Genomic DNA, 17,875 nt, shown 5'->3' on the forward strand with positions numbered 1-17,875 from the left:
TCGAACATGAACTAAACCATGACACTACTGAACCAAACCATGACACGGAATTTTCAGTAATCTTAAATTGTGAGCAAATGTAGCTTTTTTTTCGGAATAATTGACGGCAGGTTTATATCATAACGAAATATGTGATGTAACAGACAGTAATCACATCACTTTTCTTTGTGCATTAGAAACGAATAAAAACTTTTAAATTTTGACATACGCAAGCATTATTCTAAGTCAAATTATAACTTTATGATACAAATCTTAATGTACTAACATATTAGCCATAAACAAAGATACGTACCAGCTTGAATTTATGTTCAGAATTTCCTTTAGCGAAAAATCCGAATGTTTATATTGTGTCATTGTTTGTCATTAAAAACACTTAACACAATCATGTCCAACTTAACCAAACTATGACAAAATCACTGAACTAAACGCTCATCGGTATGACGACCTTACTACCCGTGCCACTACTAACTGTGTATTGAAATAAGCCCTGCCTACTAACCCAATATGAAATATTAGACACTGTCTCCACGCGGTTGCTTTTAACCAATCATATTCCTAGATACGTATAGGAGGTAAGATAAATGCCAGTACATCTACAACGGATTTATCGTAAATACGACAAATGCAGTCAATCTGGCATTACCTTCTTTAAAATGCTAGTCTGTAGGACCATAAATTTAAATACCTTTATAACAATACATGTAAAGCTTTGCTTTAAACTATCAAAAAATAAAACCAATATAAGTACCAATAAAGACAGTATTTAAAGATTCTATTTCTATAGCGCTTAATGTTGGGAAGAATACACACCGTAGAAAGTGGCCAAAGGAACATCCCCTTCCAAAAAACGGTAATTAGCAATACGGGATCAAAAATCGTCCCTTTTTATCGAAAATTTTGTTATAGATGTGAAACTGAATTAAGTACAGTTTTTGTTGTTCCTTCCGGTAAATTTCAGTATTACAAGAACATTCTTGATAATCTAAAGCAAAAATGTCATCAAAATAACGATAAGTTTTATAATAATAATTTTTTCTATCAAATGGAATTTATATTGATCTTTATCGAGATCAACCATAAACTGTGACTCATAGCACACACTCACAATTCTATTAAACTTACAAAATTGGTGTCTTGAGGAATGCAGACAACTGTCGAGAAACTTTATTGCATACATGTAGATGTTTTCCAGAGGAAATTTACAGCTTCAATCATCTCATCACAGTTTCAGCAAGTAAATCAAGCATGCACATTTATCTTTTCATTAGAGAAGAAGGCTTTATACAAATTGCAGCAAATCATTTTGTATTCATAATTTTTAATGCTATTTTGAAAGAGGAATAAACTTTATGGAGTATATATCTCCCAATTGATACGATATTCCAGAGCTTACATTTCCTAACATGAATTCCTTGAAAGAGGGCAGCTGCATACAAGGAAGCTATTGAACCAAAAGTTCCATTTAGCGAAGTTTAATCATCCCTTCGAAAATTTAACCTACGCCATCACAAGTAGCTGACCGTAATGGAATATCTGTTTCACAGATGACAACGGATATGTTCCAATTATGGCAACCACAATCCCGTCCTATTGCCCTCGAATGTGACCTATATATATACCGAATTTGACTTATCACCGAGTTTGTACTTACATAAGAAACACGACGGGTGCCATATGTGTAGCAAAATCTGCCTATCCTTCCGGAGCACCCGAGATCACTCCCGGTTTTTGATTGGATTTGTGTGCTCAGATTTTGTTTTCTATGTTGTAGTTTGCGTATTGTTGTTTGTCTTTTTATTGATTTTTGTCGAGCCTGCGACGTCTGTCGCAGCTTTCGAGACATAGGGATAGTGATCCGGCGGCGGTGTTAACTTACTATCTAAAAACTTCATATTTCAGAAGGCAGAAGACCTGGATGCTCAATACTTTGTATATATATGCCTTATGTTATGAAGTTTCTGTCTGTCATATTTCCATTGTCCATGACCTCATTTTCATGGTGCAGTAACTACTTGAAAAAAGTTAAGATTTTTTTTGTGATGTTAGTTTCTCTCTTATCAAGAGTAATAGGGTAACTATATTTGGTATTTGCGTACCTTGCAAGGTCCTCATGCTTGTCAGATAGTTTTCACTTAACCTCGACTTCATTTCATGGATTAGTGAACAAAATTTATTTTCCTGGTCAAGTCAATTTCTCAGATACTATAAGCAATAGGTCTGCTTTATTTGGTGTATGGGATGATTGTAAGGTGTTTATGTCCAACTGCAAGGTGTCATCTTACACTGACCATAATTTCTTGGTTCAGTGGTTTAAGTTAAGTTTTTGTCTATTTTTCCAATACTGTATGCAATAGGTCAACTATATTTGGTGTATGGAAGTATTTTACGATGTACATGTATATATGACCTTGATCTCATTTTAATGGTTCACTGCTCATTTTTGTGTTTTGGCCTGTTTTTCTTAGCAATAGGTCAACTTTATTTGGTATACGGAATGATTGTAAGGTAAAAATGTCTGTCTGACTGGTATCATATGACCTTGATCTCATTTTCATGGTTCATTGGTCAATATAAAGTTTTCATGGTTTGGTCTTTTTTGTATACTATAAGCAAAAGGTCAACTATATTCAGTGAAAGGAATGGTTGTGAGGTGTACATGTTCTTCTGGCTTGGTTTATCTGACCATGACCTAATTTTCTTGGATCATGTTAAGTTTATGTGATACTTGTAGTAAAACGTTTTATTTAGGACTGTCAGCATAAAATCAATGGTCAGTAAAGCATCAGTCTTTGAGGTTACAATCCACCTAATAGAGATTTCCAATAAAATGACATTACTTGACATGACCGACCTATCTCACCGTATCTCGGCCTATTGCAGTGAAGGACGACGGAGGGGAGCATAGTCTGCATGAATTGTTGGCTCGTTGAATACACATACTTTGTTGGAACAAATGTTATTTAAAAATTAGCACAAACTACTATTTTAATTCTTTACATATTTTCTTATTAAATTTGGGGTGATTTCATTGACAACAACCTTAAAGGGAATAATTAGTTCAGTTACCGGTAATCAAATACACCGATCATTACTTCGTCATTTCACTTGACCCATATATTTTTCTCTCAAACGATGAATTCTTTAAGCTCATAAATCTAAATTAAGTTTGAACAAATAAAAATAATGGAATCTGAAGCGTGATCATATTCTCATTTTTAAGTAATAAGATTAAAACAAGAGTTTTAAACACGCCGGAATGTAAAAGGTGTACACGACTTGCCTCTCCTTCTTTTTTTTAGCATACTTCTATAATTTATTTCAAGATACTTTTGTCGAAGGTGAAAAATTCAGATCACTGATGCATCTTTCTGATAGTACTGTGTCACCTTTCCGTAGTATTTTATAAAATGGAATTTATGAGGACGCATCTGCAGGAAAAAATATGATTACACTTTACTAAATCAGTTAATTTGTTTATATCTTGTCTTTAATTATTATGGTGCAAGGATTCTAGGAAGAGCCCGTACAAACGTAGGTGTAATTTAACGTCAATGTTCTCAAACTGATTTTTCTAAAATATTAGGCGTTTTATTATACAAATACGTATGAAAAACGGATATGTACGGACTATTTAATTGAATTTTTGTTAAGTAAAATGATCTTTTTTAGTTTTATGACCAACTTATGATAGCATGGAATATTATATTTACTGGTCTGTGCATCCTTCCGTTCTTCAGTTCTGTTCAAACATAAAACCTTTAAAATTATATACCAACTATTAGTTTGGCCCAGATTTAGTGGTGCACTGAACATGGAAATATTATCATGTGAAGGGGCACGGTGACTTAATTAAGGCCACACATTCTTGTAGCAAATATTCTGATTAATAAACGTTCATGTATATATATCTTCCATGCAGACCCATAACTATCTCTTTGGTCGCGCGCTCGTCTCGACAGTAACCTCTGAAAGGTGAACAAGGGAATAGAAATATGGTCACTATTGGTCTTGTTCAGTTGAACCATTGCCAAAGTGGAGAGTCCGTTTAGATGAGAGGGATGTACAAGTACACAGTCCCGTCCGTTCAGAGTAGGGACTTAAAATCCGATGCCTCTTTTAGTAACAATGTCACGCTTTCTACATGTTAATTATGCATGAAATATTTGCCACTGGACGTTAAGCAATCAACTGTTAATCAATCGACAGTAGCGTAATTTGAATTTTATTTCTAGTGAGGCAAATGATTTGAATCTTGGCAGTTAAAGTCTCACCTTGGTTTAAAGACGTCAATGCCAGTAAGGAGTGGACGGTTAATTGAAAAAATGAATCGCAAAATAGGTGTAGGTGATCATACTCTTGATAGATCACACAATGGTAAACAGATACTGTCTGTGAAAAATCCAGATTTGTGGAATTCTATCATGAAATAATATTTCTAGTGCGCATTTAATCAATATATTTCAATGAAACTTCTGGTTAAAGGCTTAATTCTCAGTATTCGGTTAGGTATTAGAATTCAGATAGGTTCCTGATAAAAACAAAAATGACAGAATTATATGTATGACCTCCTCTAACATGCTTTTGTACAGATTTGGGGTTACTAAGTTTAAGATCCACTATGTCTCTTAACTTATACGTTTAGCTTTTGTCAACATGTATGGATGCTAATAACTGGGTGAACTATGAAGTCTTGCTTATATTAAACAAGGTAGAAGAGTACTACATAAAATGTAGGAATGCCAAGTGTCTGTTGAAAACTTTGCCCACCAAAAGTAACAAGTTCGTTGTCAAAAAAAAAACAAAACAAGCATCATATCAGTTTCACGGGTATGACCTCTTGTTTGGATCAGTTTTTTGCGAGTTATACTTTGTCTGTTACTTAAAAAAGATATTTGTATCTACCTTGTTCATTTTAAATTGCATCTAGGATCCGCATTAGGCAACAAAATCGTATTATATTATGTTGTTCAATGTTACCTTACCTTACACATTTCCGTTAATGATTTATGCATTAAAATGAATTCGGTGACCCCCTTTTAGTTGTTTATCAATAAAATGGATAAAATACTCTAATATAGTTCACTTCAAGGGATATCAAATATATTCCCTGGAAATATCTTTTGTATTTAGACTCCGATAGCATTCCCGTTAAACAAATTAATACAGAACTATCCCTAATCGAACACACCTTAATTCTAAAAATAACAACATATATAGGGATTTCTTTATCAATACATTTTATAATAAATGAAAAATACTTTTGTTTATAAATTAAATGGAAGCGATAGTTTTATCTGAATTTTTAACCTTTATAAAGAGACAGATTCTGACAAATTCTGCATCCGATATTTCTGAAATTGTCAGAAACATATCCTTATTAATATTTTCCCCGCAACAAATATAATAAAAAGATAGATAAACTATAAAGAAAGACAGAAAAAAGGTATAATGAGGCCTTCATCTGCAAAGTATATTGAAAAATAATTGTCATAATCAAAACCATGAAAGATAACTCGAATCGTACGTATGATAGGTATGGGATACGTGTGTTAATACGTGATCTTATGTCAGTAAAATAAAGGCGGGAACCTGGAAAACCACGTGATAAATAAAAATGCAATATTTCTATCATTTTTCATCATGACAATTTTTTTTTATATGGTCGAAAATTCCAGTGTGTGATTTTATAAGTCTAGGAATACTTTGTTTGAACTTAAGCGTCGTATTTAATCAAATTCGATGGTTGGCAATAACCCGTCCCATTAGGTCCGTACGTCGAGTTACGTACGTATGTCATTTTATTGGAAATCTCTAATAGTCATTACCTCGGTATACATACGTATGGTTGCAATGGTATTTTTTTTTTTATTAAAAGTGAATAAAATGGTCCTTAGGAAGTTGCTATCTAAGTTGATATCTTAGATGGTTCAGTAATGGACTTTTAGGGTTTATAAGCCACATACTGATGAGTATTTATTGAAATGAGCTTATTTTAAGACTGTTATCTTAATGAATTATTACATGAATTTTTATACTTTCCAAGCTTTGAGCATGAGCGTACCCAAACGAAGATATCAAAGACAAACGTACCGAAATCTTATCATTTGATTTTAAAAGGACCTTTATTGTTCCATATGAAGACCCGTGTATATGAAGCGTTCGCAAGGGTGAATTTAAAATACCCAAACAAGTCCAAGTGTAGTTGCGAGGTTTATTTCAATGTCATGTGTCGTTGTCTTTTCATGTTAAAAATCCATTGCGGAAACTTTTTAGACATCCGTCGGTGTTCTGTCGTAAGGAAAACCTTTGTTTTACATAACATTTTGTTGATATGCGTGACATATTTGCCACTGAATAACAACGAATTAACTATATTTTCTTTTCAGCCTATTGGTCTTGTCAATGACAAACTAATCGTTGAAGAAAAAATTAAACCGGAGAAAGCGAAATAATTTATGCAATGCACTCAAAAGTTATCTTGTATGCTAATATTATATTATCAGAGAGAGAGAGAAAGAGAGAGAGAGATTGCAGAATAATTTTAACATAATTGTTTCTATTTTTTATTTTCTAAATTTGCGATTGTTTTGTATTTAGATAAGCTGAGTACCACTTGCTCTCTGATGCATCATTTAGTTTTGTATCAGGGATCAACAGAATTCAGGGACGAAAAGCAACCTGCTAACTACCATAACAGGAAAGTACACCGGTCTGGTGTCCAAGACTTTAATGTTACTCTTTGTAACAATGATGATGGATTTGGATTTGGTTTTAATGGGGGATTTCTTGATCAACCAGAGGTAAGTGGAGTCAAGTATGTAAAGGATTAACCAAAATGATATCTAAGAACTTCAGAAATACGTGTTTGTGGCCTGTTTATCTAGAAATAACTCTCGTTGTCTCGAAGCCGGTTTACACGAAATTTCGGATGAGTCGATGTTTTCCCGTGGTCCCGAACTTTGTTCCATATAATATATGTATTTCGACTCCTAATGCGTCGAAATTGAATGAGTAGAAATTACGGTTGATTCGAACCACATTTACGGTCTCAAGGTTAACAAAAGCTTTTAAATTGCATTATCTATCTCGAACTAAATAAATACACATTTGTCAAAAGATGACTGCGGGGTTTTAAATGTTCAATGGAGACGGTATCATCAGGTCTCTTTTTGGCCCTTTGCATTTGAAAGAGAGAAAAAAAGAATTTTTGATGTAAATATCAAAACCCCCTTAAAATGTTCAGAGAACACTTATAACATTAACGCTACTTATTCAGTAGAGCAGATACACAGTTTGACAATTTAAATGTCTCTTCAGTGATGTTAGATGCCAAATGTTTAAAAAATCAAAAAACTTTACACAAACATTGAAAAGCTGGTATAACAAAAACTGACCAACAGTATAGCGAAATCTGAACTAGGAACCAGAGCTATATTGTATTCACGGCAGAGATACATTTCTTAATTTAAAAGAATTTCTAAATTTTCATTCCAGGACCGAAGTACAGGCAAATTGGCGGGTACCCATAATTATACTTTTCACATCAGAGTGTACTGTTTACTCACCAAAGACAGTTTCCAATACCAATACTAGAACATATTCCTTGTGTATAAAGTAACTATAAACCAAATTAGAAACTCTTCATGCATTATCAATAATCAATGGTGTACCTGTCGTTTTGTCAAAGGACCAGTAGGCGTGCCTTTAGGTAAAATCAATCTTTGTGGGTAAAGTTGAAATGAAGATCAGTGGCCATTTTTAAAGTAACTGTTGACCAATCAGCATCTAGAATTGCAATCGCGCATCGAAATAAATATATTATAATAAAATATTTTAACGAAGCTTTTTCAATTTTGATGTTTCTGTGTAACCGTACACATCTATACATTCATTGCAAGATTTCTTATTAGCAGATTGAATACAGGCGCTTTCGGATAAGATAGATTATAAAATATTTCCGTTTTTTCAGATATTAATAACTCACATTAAACCTGGAAGTAAAGCAGATTTGAGTGGGCAGATGCAAATTGGAGATTGCATAATCAGTATTAACGACCACAGTCTGATGGGGAAATCACATCAGTACGTATTTCGTTACCTGGAGGAAAGAGAAGGAAATACGACCACATTCGGTATCAGAAGAATAGTTCATAACGGTTAGTACAGGTATGATTTGGACAAGTACTGAAGTAATGCCAATGCACAAACACACTACTTATGCAAACATATTCATGGGTAAATCAGAAACACAACTCATAAATTTTCTATCGAAAAACTCTCTCCTAGTTTATAACTTCATATAGATTCATATAATATTTGGATATGAAATACAGAATACGTTACGAGGGTTTAGACAAATTTGTCTCTCATGCAAATGAAATTCATCAGAGTATAATATTAAATAACGTAATATCTAAATCTAAAATTACTTTTATTGATACTTCCAGCTCTCTAACATAGGCCATGAAATTCAATAGACTTTTACCCTAAACCTAATAACAACCGCAAATACCTGCACCCCCCCCCCCCCCCCCCCCCCCCCCCCCCCCCCAAAAAAACCGATCACATAGACACTCGAAAAAGTGTTTTTAGAAAGCGGAGAGCTTCCATAGGAGCAAACTGATAGCATACAAAGGGTTATGTTCTTCTCATATATTTTATGACGGATTAATACTAAACCCCTAACAGGAGGGATTGTGCCTGATATTCATATCATGAAGACATTATCTTTCAATCAGTTTAATTGAGGTCTGGAGCTGACATGTCAGTAACCGCTAGTAGTCTGTTGTTATTTATGTATTATTGTCATTTTGTTTATTTTCTTTTGTTTCCTATTCTGACATCGGACTCGGACTTCTCTTAAACTGAGTTTTACTGTGCGTACTGTTGTACGTTTGTTTTTTCTACATTGGCTAGAGGTATAGGGGGAGGGTTGATATCTCAAAAAACATGTTTAACCCCGCCGCATTTTTGCGCCTGTCCCAAGTCAGGAGCCTCTGGCCTTTGTTAGTCTTGTATCATTTTTAATTTTATTTTCTTGTGTATAATTTGGAGTTTAGTATGACGTCCATTATCACTGAACTAGTATACATATTTGTTTAGGGGCCAGCTGAAGGACGCCTCCAGGTGCGGGAGTTTCTCGCTGCATTGAAGACCCATTGGTGGCCTTCGGCTGTTGTCTGCTCTATGGTCGGGTTGTTGTCTCTTTGACACATTCCCCATTTCCATTCTCAATTTTAAAGATAAAAAGTAAAAACAAATCATAAAAAGTTCCGCGAAACCCTGTTTCTCGCCTGCGATTGCTGCTGTCATTGGAAATGTGTAATTAGATATCGCAAAAAACTAAGTCGATTCATCAATAAAATACGGAAAAGTGAAAAAAAAAAATCATAGTTTAACTCTGAATACTGTTTTTATCTAAAAAAAAAAAGAAAAAAGAAAAGAAGATTATGTACATAATTCATAAAATTCCATTAAATTTTGACAAAGTTATTGATTAAACGACAGACTGAACCTAATGTTGACCACGCCGACAACGGTATGTAGAAGCTTTTTCTCGCTTCCGCGACTTAATGTCACAGGCTCGACAACTAACGGAGTATATGTGTTCTACCTTCTACCACCCATCTGTGAAAAGCAGCTCCTGTTTCTTTCAATGGCATTGCAAATCAGTTTAAAAATCTCAAACTATCCTCATCTTTCCAGAGCCCCTTACGGTAGGTTATAGTCTGAGGAATCTCCTCGTTTAGGATGAAGTGTCTACGCCCAGTATTGTTTCTGGAGATTGTCGCGTGATAAACGCTACAAATGGTGAAAACTGATGCATCATTAGCAACATTCGTCAGTAAGTCTACCCTAATTAATGATCAATTTGTTTGCAATGTGAATTTTGCTTTGACAAATTGTGGCCCACACGATTATTTATAGTATTTTGTTGTTAACTTCACGGTTTCCCAGTTGAATTAATGTCACAAAATATACTACAATTGTTTGATTGTGAATTTCGAGAAAGCAATTCATTTCAAAATGGAATGGAAAAAAAATATGCGACAGCATCTGAATGGTGTTTGTTAATTTATTTTCATTTCCCCTGTCGGGTTTCGTTAATTTCTTATTAGTTTTGTTACGATAGCACATTTAATGTTGACCTCTTTTAAACCTTTTTAAATAACTTTCTCCTAATTTCAATGTTGATGTCCTGTGTAAACTGCGCTAATACGATAACAATGCTGGAACTATATATATGTTTAACAAACTTCCGAACCACATCAGATTTCTTCTGTGCAGTCAAATAAATTTGAAAGAGACTGTTACACTTGCAAAAAATTGAAAATTGTTCGGCCACATAACCAAGTTCAACTATTCTTCTTCTTTCATTCCATGCCAACGAATCAAGTTCCGTATTTTGAAACATTATCCCACGTTTCTATGATTTGGATATCTACTTTCAAAACAAAAATCAGTGGGAACGGAGTGTATTATAAACAAGAATTTATTTGAAAAAAAGGGGAAGAAGACAATGTCAACTAATGTAGTGCATCAATATCTCGGCACTCGGCATCAAGGCAAAATCAAAATTAATTATGTTTAATAAAAACATAGGTTATCTTATCATTTTATAATTTCACTATAGTATAAAAGTGCAGCCTCGTACGTGTATTGTTTCGTCGACCGCCAGAAACACGATCGACCCTGCTGCATTGACTTATATAAATCTATGAACGTTGTTCAAAATCGACACGAACGATAACTCATGACGTCATTTTGGTATCGTGTTATCTGTATTTTTACAAAGGTGATAATGTGTGTCAGATATCTTTTGGGTAAGGCCCTTACTCGAATTTAAAAAAAACTACGTGTAAAATGGCCGTTTAGAACAAAATTTCGTCTTGATTGTGACATCAAAAGTGACTTTTTGGCACTTGAGTGTCCATATTATAGTAACTTGACCCTTATCAATACAATTAATATGATTTTGAAAAGCTTGAACAATTAAACTTCAATGTATCATTTCAGGGGCCAAATAAAAACTTTAACGATACTTTTTCCTTTACATTTATGAATATTACTCGATAAATTACATGAAATATTGTTATATGAAACAAGTATTTCTTTATGTTTTATAATATAGTGGTCTCAAACAGAGTTTGTTCTCTCTTTCTTTTAGTGAGCAAAAGTTCACAGCCAGCGTTGAAACTATGCAAGCAGGAATTGTCATTTACATCCTGTAACAATATATTCCTTGGTGGATCTCATGACCATTCAAGTAAGTAGCATGCCATCTAATTTTATTAAAGATGATTAAACTCTGCAATTTGAAACTTAGCAATAGACATTATAGATAGACATAATTATATAAGTTTATAGTAGATTATAGATAACTCACCGCTAAATAGATTAAATGCAATTTGATTCATATTGTTCTTTGCGGGATGTTTCACTTTCAATACGTTTGTTTTACGACCTAATTCCCTTTAAGTATTTTATATAAGACGTGCATCTGTTTAACTCAAAATCCGTTGCCATAAAGATCTATGATTCTAAATCCCTTGGTGTAAAATATTCAAATGAAGATAAATGTCAAAAGTCAAGGGCATACCCTTTATTTTTACTGCCTTATTATTTATTGGCTACACTGGACGCTGTAAAATGTTTCGGACGTTAAAGAAAAACTCATCAGATACCTGAGATACCGGGATTGTAATTTAGTACTCCAGACACGCTTGTCGTCTACAATAGACTCTTCAGTGGCGCTTAAATCAATACAATTGAAAACGCAAATCAATAACAATGATAGAAATAACTGAAAGCCAAACAGTACCAAATAGGTTATGCTGAATGAAATTGACCTGGTATATAAAGACCTTACTTTTTCAGATATTTTTTACATTTGATAACCAGCAAGTTGACAGAAAATGTCTGTATCAATAATATGTGCTTACCCACTAAAGACGAGAGGGATATTTAAAACATAAAATCTGTACCTTTGAAACACTAGAGACACAAAAAAACTATTTTGAACTTAGTGCCTAAAACGAAACTGTTCTCAGATAAATGGTAACAAAAACGCTCTTAAACCAAATTTCGTTACCGTTAATGTACACTTTTATATAGATCAATATTTGTAATAGTTGAATTCCAAATACCAAATTACACATTGATTTTTTATTTTGATACAGGCATCAGTCAAAGCGATAGCTTGATTTTAAACAATCTAACTGGTAAGTAGTTCGCTTATGCTTCCTACAGCTTCACGTTAAAAAATAGACCTAGTGACTTCTACTTTTTTATTTCTAGATTCATTTCTTTTTTGAAATTCTCTCTTTGTGTGTTTGTGTGCCTGCAATTCTGCCAGGTGAGATGGATAACATGTATCCTATTTAAAAATATATCACGCTAAAACAATTGTGTTTTTGACCTTGGTATCAGGCAGATTTTAATCTAATTCAAGATTCAAAATTTGCATGATAACTCTTCAATGTCATTTGTGTTTTATTTGACAATTTGCGTTTAAAAGAGGAACATTTGTCTTTGCAAAATCACTCGCTAAAGGTAAGTAGATACCAATGAAATATCCCATGCATTAAAAACCCAGGCACACAGATAAAGAAAAAGACGTACGTAGATACTGAGATTGAAAGTATATCATATCCTGCACGTTTACTTGATGTTTCATGTATAGATACGATAAACCATGTAGGAGCAGTTGCGACGATAAGGTAAGATGAAAAGGGTCAACATGTCTCAGGTACCAGTAAAGCATAACAGGAAGTTACAGTAACATGTTTTTGGTTGAGCTTTGATGGTTAACAGTTTGAAAAACAGGTTGCTTTTTTTCTTTAAAATTAACCAAGGGTTTACTAAAATAATTCATGACACTTGCGCTTAGGTCATGCATGGTCACACATTACACAAACTGTAATAATTTAGTCTCGATTTTATAATTTATTAGCTTTCCTTTTTCTGAATGCAATATTATAGGTATCACTTTGTAAATACAGCTGATTCACAAATCATGCCTCTTTTGGAGAAATATTTAATATTCATGAATATTTTGTTTTGTTTACCTACTGGTTTCTAGATATGATCTCCAGGTTTTATTTAGCAAAATCTATCGGAATTTTGGGTCCTAAATGCGTATCAACTTTGAACTTTATACGGCTTTTTTGAAATTTTTTTTATTCGAGCGTCACAGATGAGTTCTTTGTAACTTAAACGCACGTTTTGCGTACAAAATTATAATCCTAGTATCTATGTTGAGTTTTTTTTTTTTTTTTTTATCTCATTGAGACACAGCTTTGAAACATTAACAGAAAAATTGAATTCTCAGGAAGATTCAAAGTAAAGAGAGATTTAGTGCAGAGTTTTAGTATAAGTTTAAACTCTTAGAAGTTCAATGCATATAAATGTTGAAAATATGCCGCACAACCCTTTATATATATGTTTTGACTTTTGCAAAAAACAGTAGTGCATATGAACTTTCCATTCCAGGGTATGACTTTTTAATAAATTTCATAGTAAAAGTGACACAGTTTTAGTCGTAAAAGAAGTTTTATTTAGGGAAATAGCATTGTTTATATATACAGACGTACAACATATAAAGAAAATAGATCTGATAATGTGATATTATTTTATCATAATCATGTTCAAAAAGAAATAAAACTATTTAAACCAATGATATAGGTAACGTAAGGCAAAAAATTGATACATGATTGTTTGGGAAATTAGCCCCAAATTGTAATTGTTTTGAAACAACAAAAGCTATTCTTCTTCGAAAATAAGGACCTTAGTTTGCATATCTTGAACAAATATACCAAAAAAACTGACAAGGTGAGTTTAAGTAATAGTTAGAGTTCATGTTTCGTTCTTGCAAAATTATTTATACCCCATAAATGCTTTTTAAATCTTTTTTTTTTTAATTAATTTGTTCCGAAAGACAAGCTACTATTCAATTTGTGATTTTCAAATGGATTAGTTCAGAGTTACAATACTTTATTGGCTCGGTCTTTTTGAAATTATTTTTTTAGAATTATAGGACGAAACTCAACCATGCGATTCTCGCGCTTATGGTGTATATGTTATTTGAGTATTAACAGAATGTTCTCATTATAATGTGAGCTTATCCTTTTTACTAGTATCTATCGTGTTATTGCCCTTTCGTACAACCCTCGTCAGTCGAGCAATAGATCTCATAATGACATCGTTCTTATTATTTTTGTCAAGTGCTTTTTAGTTCTATAAAGCAATTTAAAGCAACAGCGAAAACAGCGTCGTAAATTATGTTTTTTTTTTCTCATGCTCAGTCAAACATACAATTTGACAAATCATCTTCCAAACTTTCTTCCTTTGAATCTGAAAATGCAGATTTTTCTTGCAAGTATGATATCTCCTGATATTGTGTACTAGAAATACTATTATTAGCAAATTTCAACAGGTAAACCGTTCGTGTGTTCATTCAACTGATCCAAAAACAGGCGACCCACCAAATGGAAATATCTTCAATTGCAATATGTTCACAGAACGGCTAGTCGGTAGGGAGAGGATCATGAAATAATGTTAGTGCCTAGGACCATCTTGACTTCCGCAAAAGAGAATGATCTTCAGATAAATGACAGCCCTTAAAATACTAGTTGCACGCGCAACTCGTAAGGAAACCCAGTTTTTGGTGGGTTTCGTGTTGCTCAGTCTTTAGTTTTCTATGTTGTGTTTTGTGTACTTTTGTTTGTCTATTGGTCTTTTCCTTTTTTAGGTATGGTGTTGTCAGTTTATTTTCGACTTATGAGTTTGAATGTCCCTTTGGTATCTTTCGCCTCTCTTTTACCCCTCTCTTGATGTTCTCTTATCTTTCATCTTAGCGGCTTGGTATCACAAAAGTCAGCAATCGTTTTAAATATCGTTCCAGTATTTTCTTAGCATAACCAAAGTGCATCAACAATGTTTGTTGAATTCATGGGCACCCTTTTTGTCATTTTAGTCTATGATTAAATAGTTTCTGTTAATTGATAATTATCAAGTATCAGTTTCTAATGGGACTATTTGAATCAGTGATTACACAAGCAATAAAACAGTGTATTCCTATGAGAAATTAAATGTATAAAATGCATATATTTGCTTGTGTAATATTTCGACTCATCATGCTCATTGGGGTCTCTATAGATGAGTTTCATCAATATCAATGTTAATGTGGTATATATTTCTAAACTAATACGATAGCCAAGAGCTTGTAATTGATATTTTCAACATTGTGATACATAATCAGTAGGAAGTTTACTAATAGTTTAATGAGTCAATTACTTATCAAAAAATTGTTGTACCAGAAGAGGTTCATCAAAAGGCAATAATTAAGGCGACAGTAGTTAACCGACGGTTAAATCTCGTGAATCGCTTATGTAGAGACAAATGAAGGTAACAAAGAAAAACTGAGGGAATCACATGAACTCAAAAAAGGAGCGAAACCGGGTGCGTCGACATGGTCAGCATCTTCTGTTATACATGCTTCAACTGCCATTCGAATCCATACTCAGTCAAAACGTCACAATCGTGATTACGTCTCAATCGGTATTATTGCAGATCAGCAGAAATAACTGGTATTTAGACATCTAAGACCACGAAAACAAGAATCTGTAGCAACAGAATTAAGACTCCGACACATCGCATCGCTTAACCAATTCCTGGTGGTCACTGTTAAACTAGAGAATTTTTACTGTCATGAATTGATACACCATATCCTTTCTTATCCCTTTGATGTGTATTTGATCTTGCTGTTTGAAAACTGGAAATATTCATTGATGACATATTGTTTGTGGTTTATTCCTACATTTTCCTGTCAACGTAAGGCTACGTATTTGTTCTTGGGCGATATTTTAGTTTTTATCTTAAATGTTGTCTTTTAGACCTCGTTGAACACCATCCGTCCAAATATCGAAAAAGATATATGTAGCATAAAATTGAGAATGGAGATGGGGAATGTGTCAAAGAGACAACAACCCGACCGAAGAGCAGAAAACAGCCGAAGGCCACCAATGGTCTTCAGCACAGCGGGAAAATCCCGCAACCGGAGGCGGGCTTCAGCTGGCCCCTAACAAAAATGTGTACTAGTTCAGTGAAAATGGACGTCATACTAAACTTCAAAACATATAAATGAACTAAAATTTAACTTTCGTACATATCATCCATTTAAATGTTGTGAAATACAAATGCATGCAAGTAAAATTGTCATTAAAAGGATAAATTTTCCCATTCCATACCCCCAAATTCAGTCATTAGAAATGATATGTTGATATGTTAATGCTGTGAGCATTTCATTATAAAAAAGGAAGTGTCGCCTGTTTCGTTGTAACCATTTTTGGAAGTCACCTAAATTTGAGTGAGATATGAAAAAACAACAACATGGAAATCGTATTTTTCCTCGTGGTATTGTAATGCGCATATTTAGCCCTTCCAATCAACTTGTCGTAACTCACTTATTTCTACTGAAAAAAAAAAGAATACTACGTCCCTTGAAATTTAAATAATTAAAACGGATATGGACACCTCTGGTGATAGATTGTAAGTCTACGATGGTATCATCAGCTCAGTGGTCAATGCTTCGGTACTGACATGGTGTTTAAAATAATTTTCTAAATTCCCCGTTGATAAACCAGGAAAATTACTAAAAAAATAAAGGTTCAAACCCCCTTAGACAAATTTGGCCTTAGCCCAATTTTTTTTCATTTTATATAGCTCCTTAAAAATTTACTTGTTTTAACATCGCTGTCTTTAAAATGTTTGGGTTTGAACGTTTAACGTTAAAAGGTGAAAGCAAATCCAGAAAAAACGTGTCGGGATTACGAAATATATAAAGTGGTATTTTCCCCCTTTCATTTAATAGCACTGTGTGGATACCACTGCTGATTGACTTTAAGTCTCCTAGGTATCATCAATTCAATAGACCGTTCTGCGGTACAAAAAATGATTTATACAATATGTATTCTAAAGATCACCGTCGATAAATTGAGGAAATACTAAGAAACTATGGTTTCGACTCCCTCAGGCAAAGTTGACCTTAGTCGAGTTTGGTTATTCTTTTAAAAGCTCTTAACGTTTCTACTATTTATACATCTCTGGCTATCAAATGTTTGGGTTTGAGCGTTTCAGGTGCGACCAATCCAGAAAAGTGTTTTCGGACGCATCAAATTTATACAGTGTTATTTTCACTTCTTGCCATTAGGGTGATACTTCGGTACTAACATGCATATGTTATTTTTTTTAATTCACAGTTGATAAATTAAGAAATTAAAAGTACTTTACCTCATCCGAAATTGGCCATTGTTTTATGTCATATTTTGTATTTACCTCCAAACGTTTCTAGATATTAATACATCCCTGGCTCTCAAAACTTTGTGTGTGAGTGTTCATGATGACGGTAAATCCAGACGCTTTGTACGAAAGAAATGAATTAAGGTTTATTTTCATCATTTCATAACGTATAAAATAAACTCATCATAGAAAACATATGTAAGAAATACGAATTTAAAAAAGCAATGCCATAGTTCTTTACTTTGGATAGGCCTATGCATAATTAACACCTGACATTAGCAAAATTTCCTTGTTCTTACTGTGCTATAATCTTGATAATGCACATCTAAGGTGTGCTTTAACTACCTCAGATATACTGCACAGTTCAAAAGTACTCTAAGACTTACCTTTAGGGGCGGATCCAAGTTTTTTCAAATAAACGCTTCATATATACCAGGATTGAAATTGTGTACGCCAGACGCGTTTCGTCTACAAGAGACTCATCAGTGACGCTCAAATAAAAGAAAAGGTTTAAAGGCCAAATAAAAAAAGAAGTTAAAGAGCATTGAAGACCCAAAATTCCTAAAAGGTTTTTTTT

The 17,875-nt window shown here is 33.6% G+C and overlaps 2 protein-coding genes across 6 annotated transcripts in view; both read left to right on the forward strand.

Moving 5' to 3' along the window:
- The window catches only part of LOC127715545 (uncharacterized), a 135,771-nt gene that overhangs the window by 83,778 nt on the left and 34,118 nt on the right, over positions 1-17,875 (forward strand). The gene's annotated exons all lie outside the window — the stretch shown is intronic.
- The window catches only part of LOC127715538 (membrane-associated guanylate kinase, WW and PDZ domain-containing protein 1-like), a 98,559-nt gene that overhangs the window by 76,143 nt on the left and 4,541 nt on the right, over positions 1-17,875 (forward strand). For 3 of the 5 annotated variants that reach the window (XM_052221623.1, XM_052221624.1, XM_052221622.1), the window contains 4 exons: positions 6,598-6,800; positions 7,970-8,156; positions 11,168-11,266; positions 12,180-12,221. In XM_052221623.1, the coding sequence (XP_052077583.1) occupies positions 6,598-6,800; positions 7,970-8,156; positions 11,168-11,266; positions 12,180-12,221 (531 nt within the window). Of the gene's footprint in view, positions 1-6,597; positions 6,801-7,664; positions 7,709-7,969; positions 8,167-11,167; positions 11,268-12,179; positions 12,222-17,875 lie in introns of those variants that run through there. The other 2 variants (XM_052221625.1, XM_052221626.1) reach the window with 2 other exon arrangements.

This window comes from Mytilus californianus, unplaced genomic scaffold, assembly GCF_021869535.1.
Source record: "Mytilus californianus isolate M0D057914Y unplaced genomic scaffold, xbMytCali1.0.p SCAF_9, whole genome shotgun sequence".
Classification (NCBI taxonomy): Eukaryota; Metazoa; Mollusca; class Bivalvia; order Mytilida; family Mytilidae; genus Mytilus; species Mytilus californianus.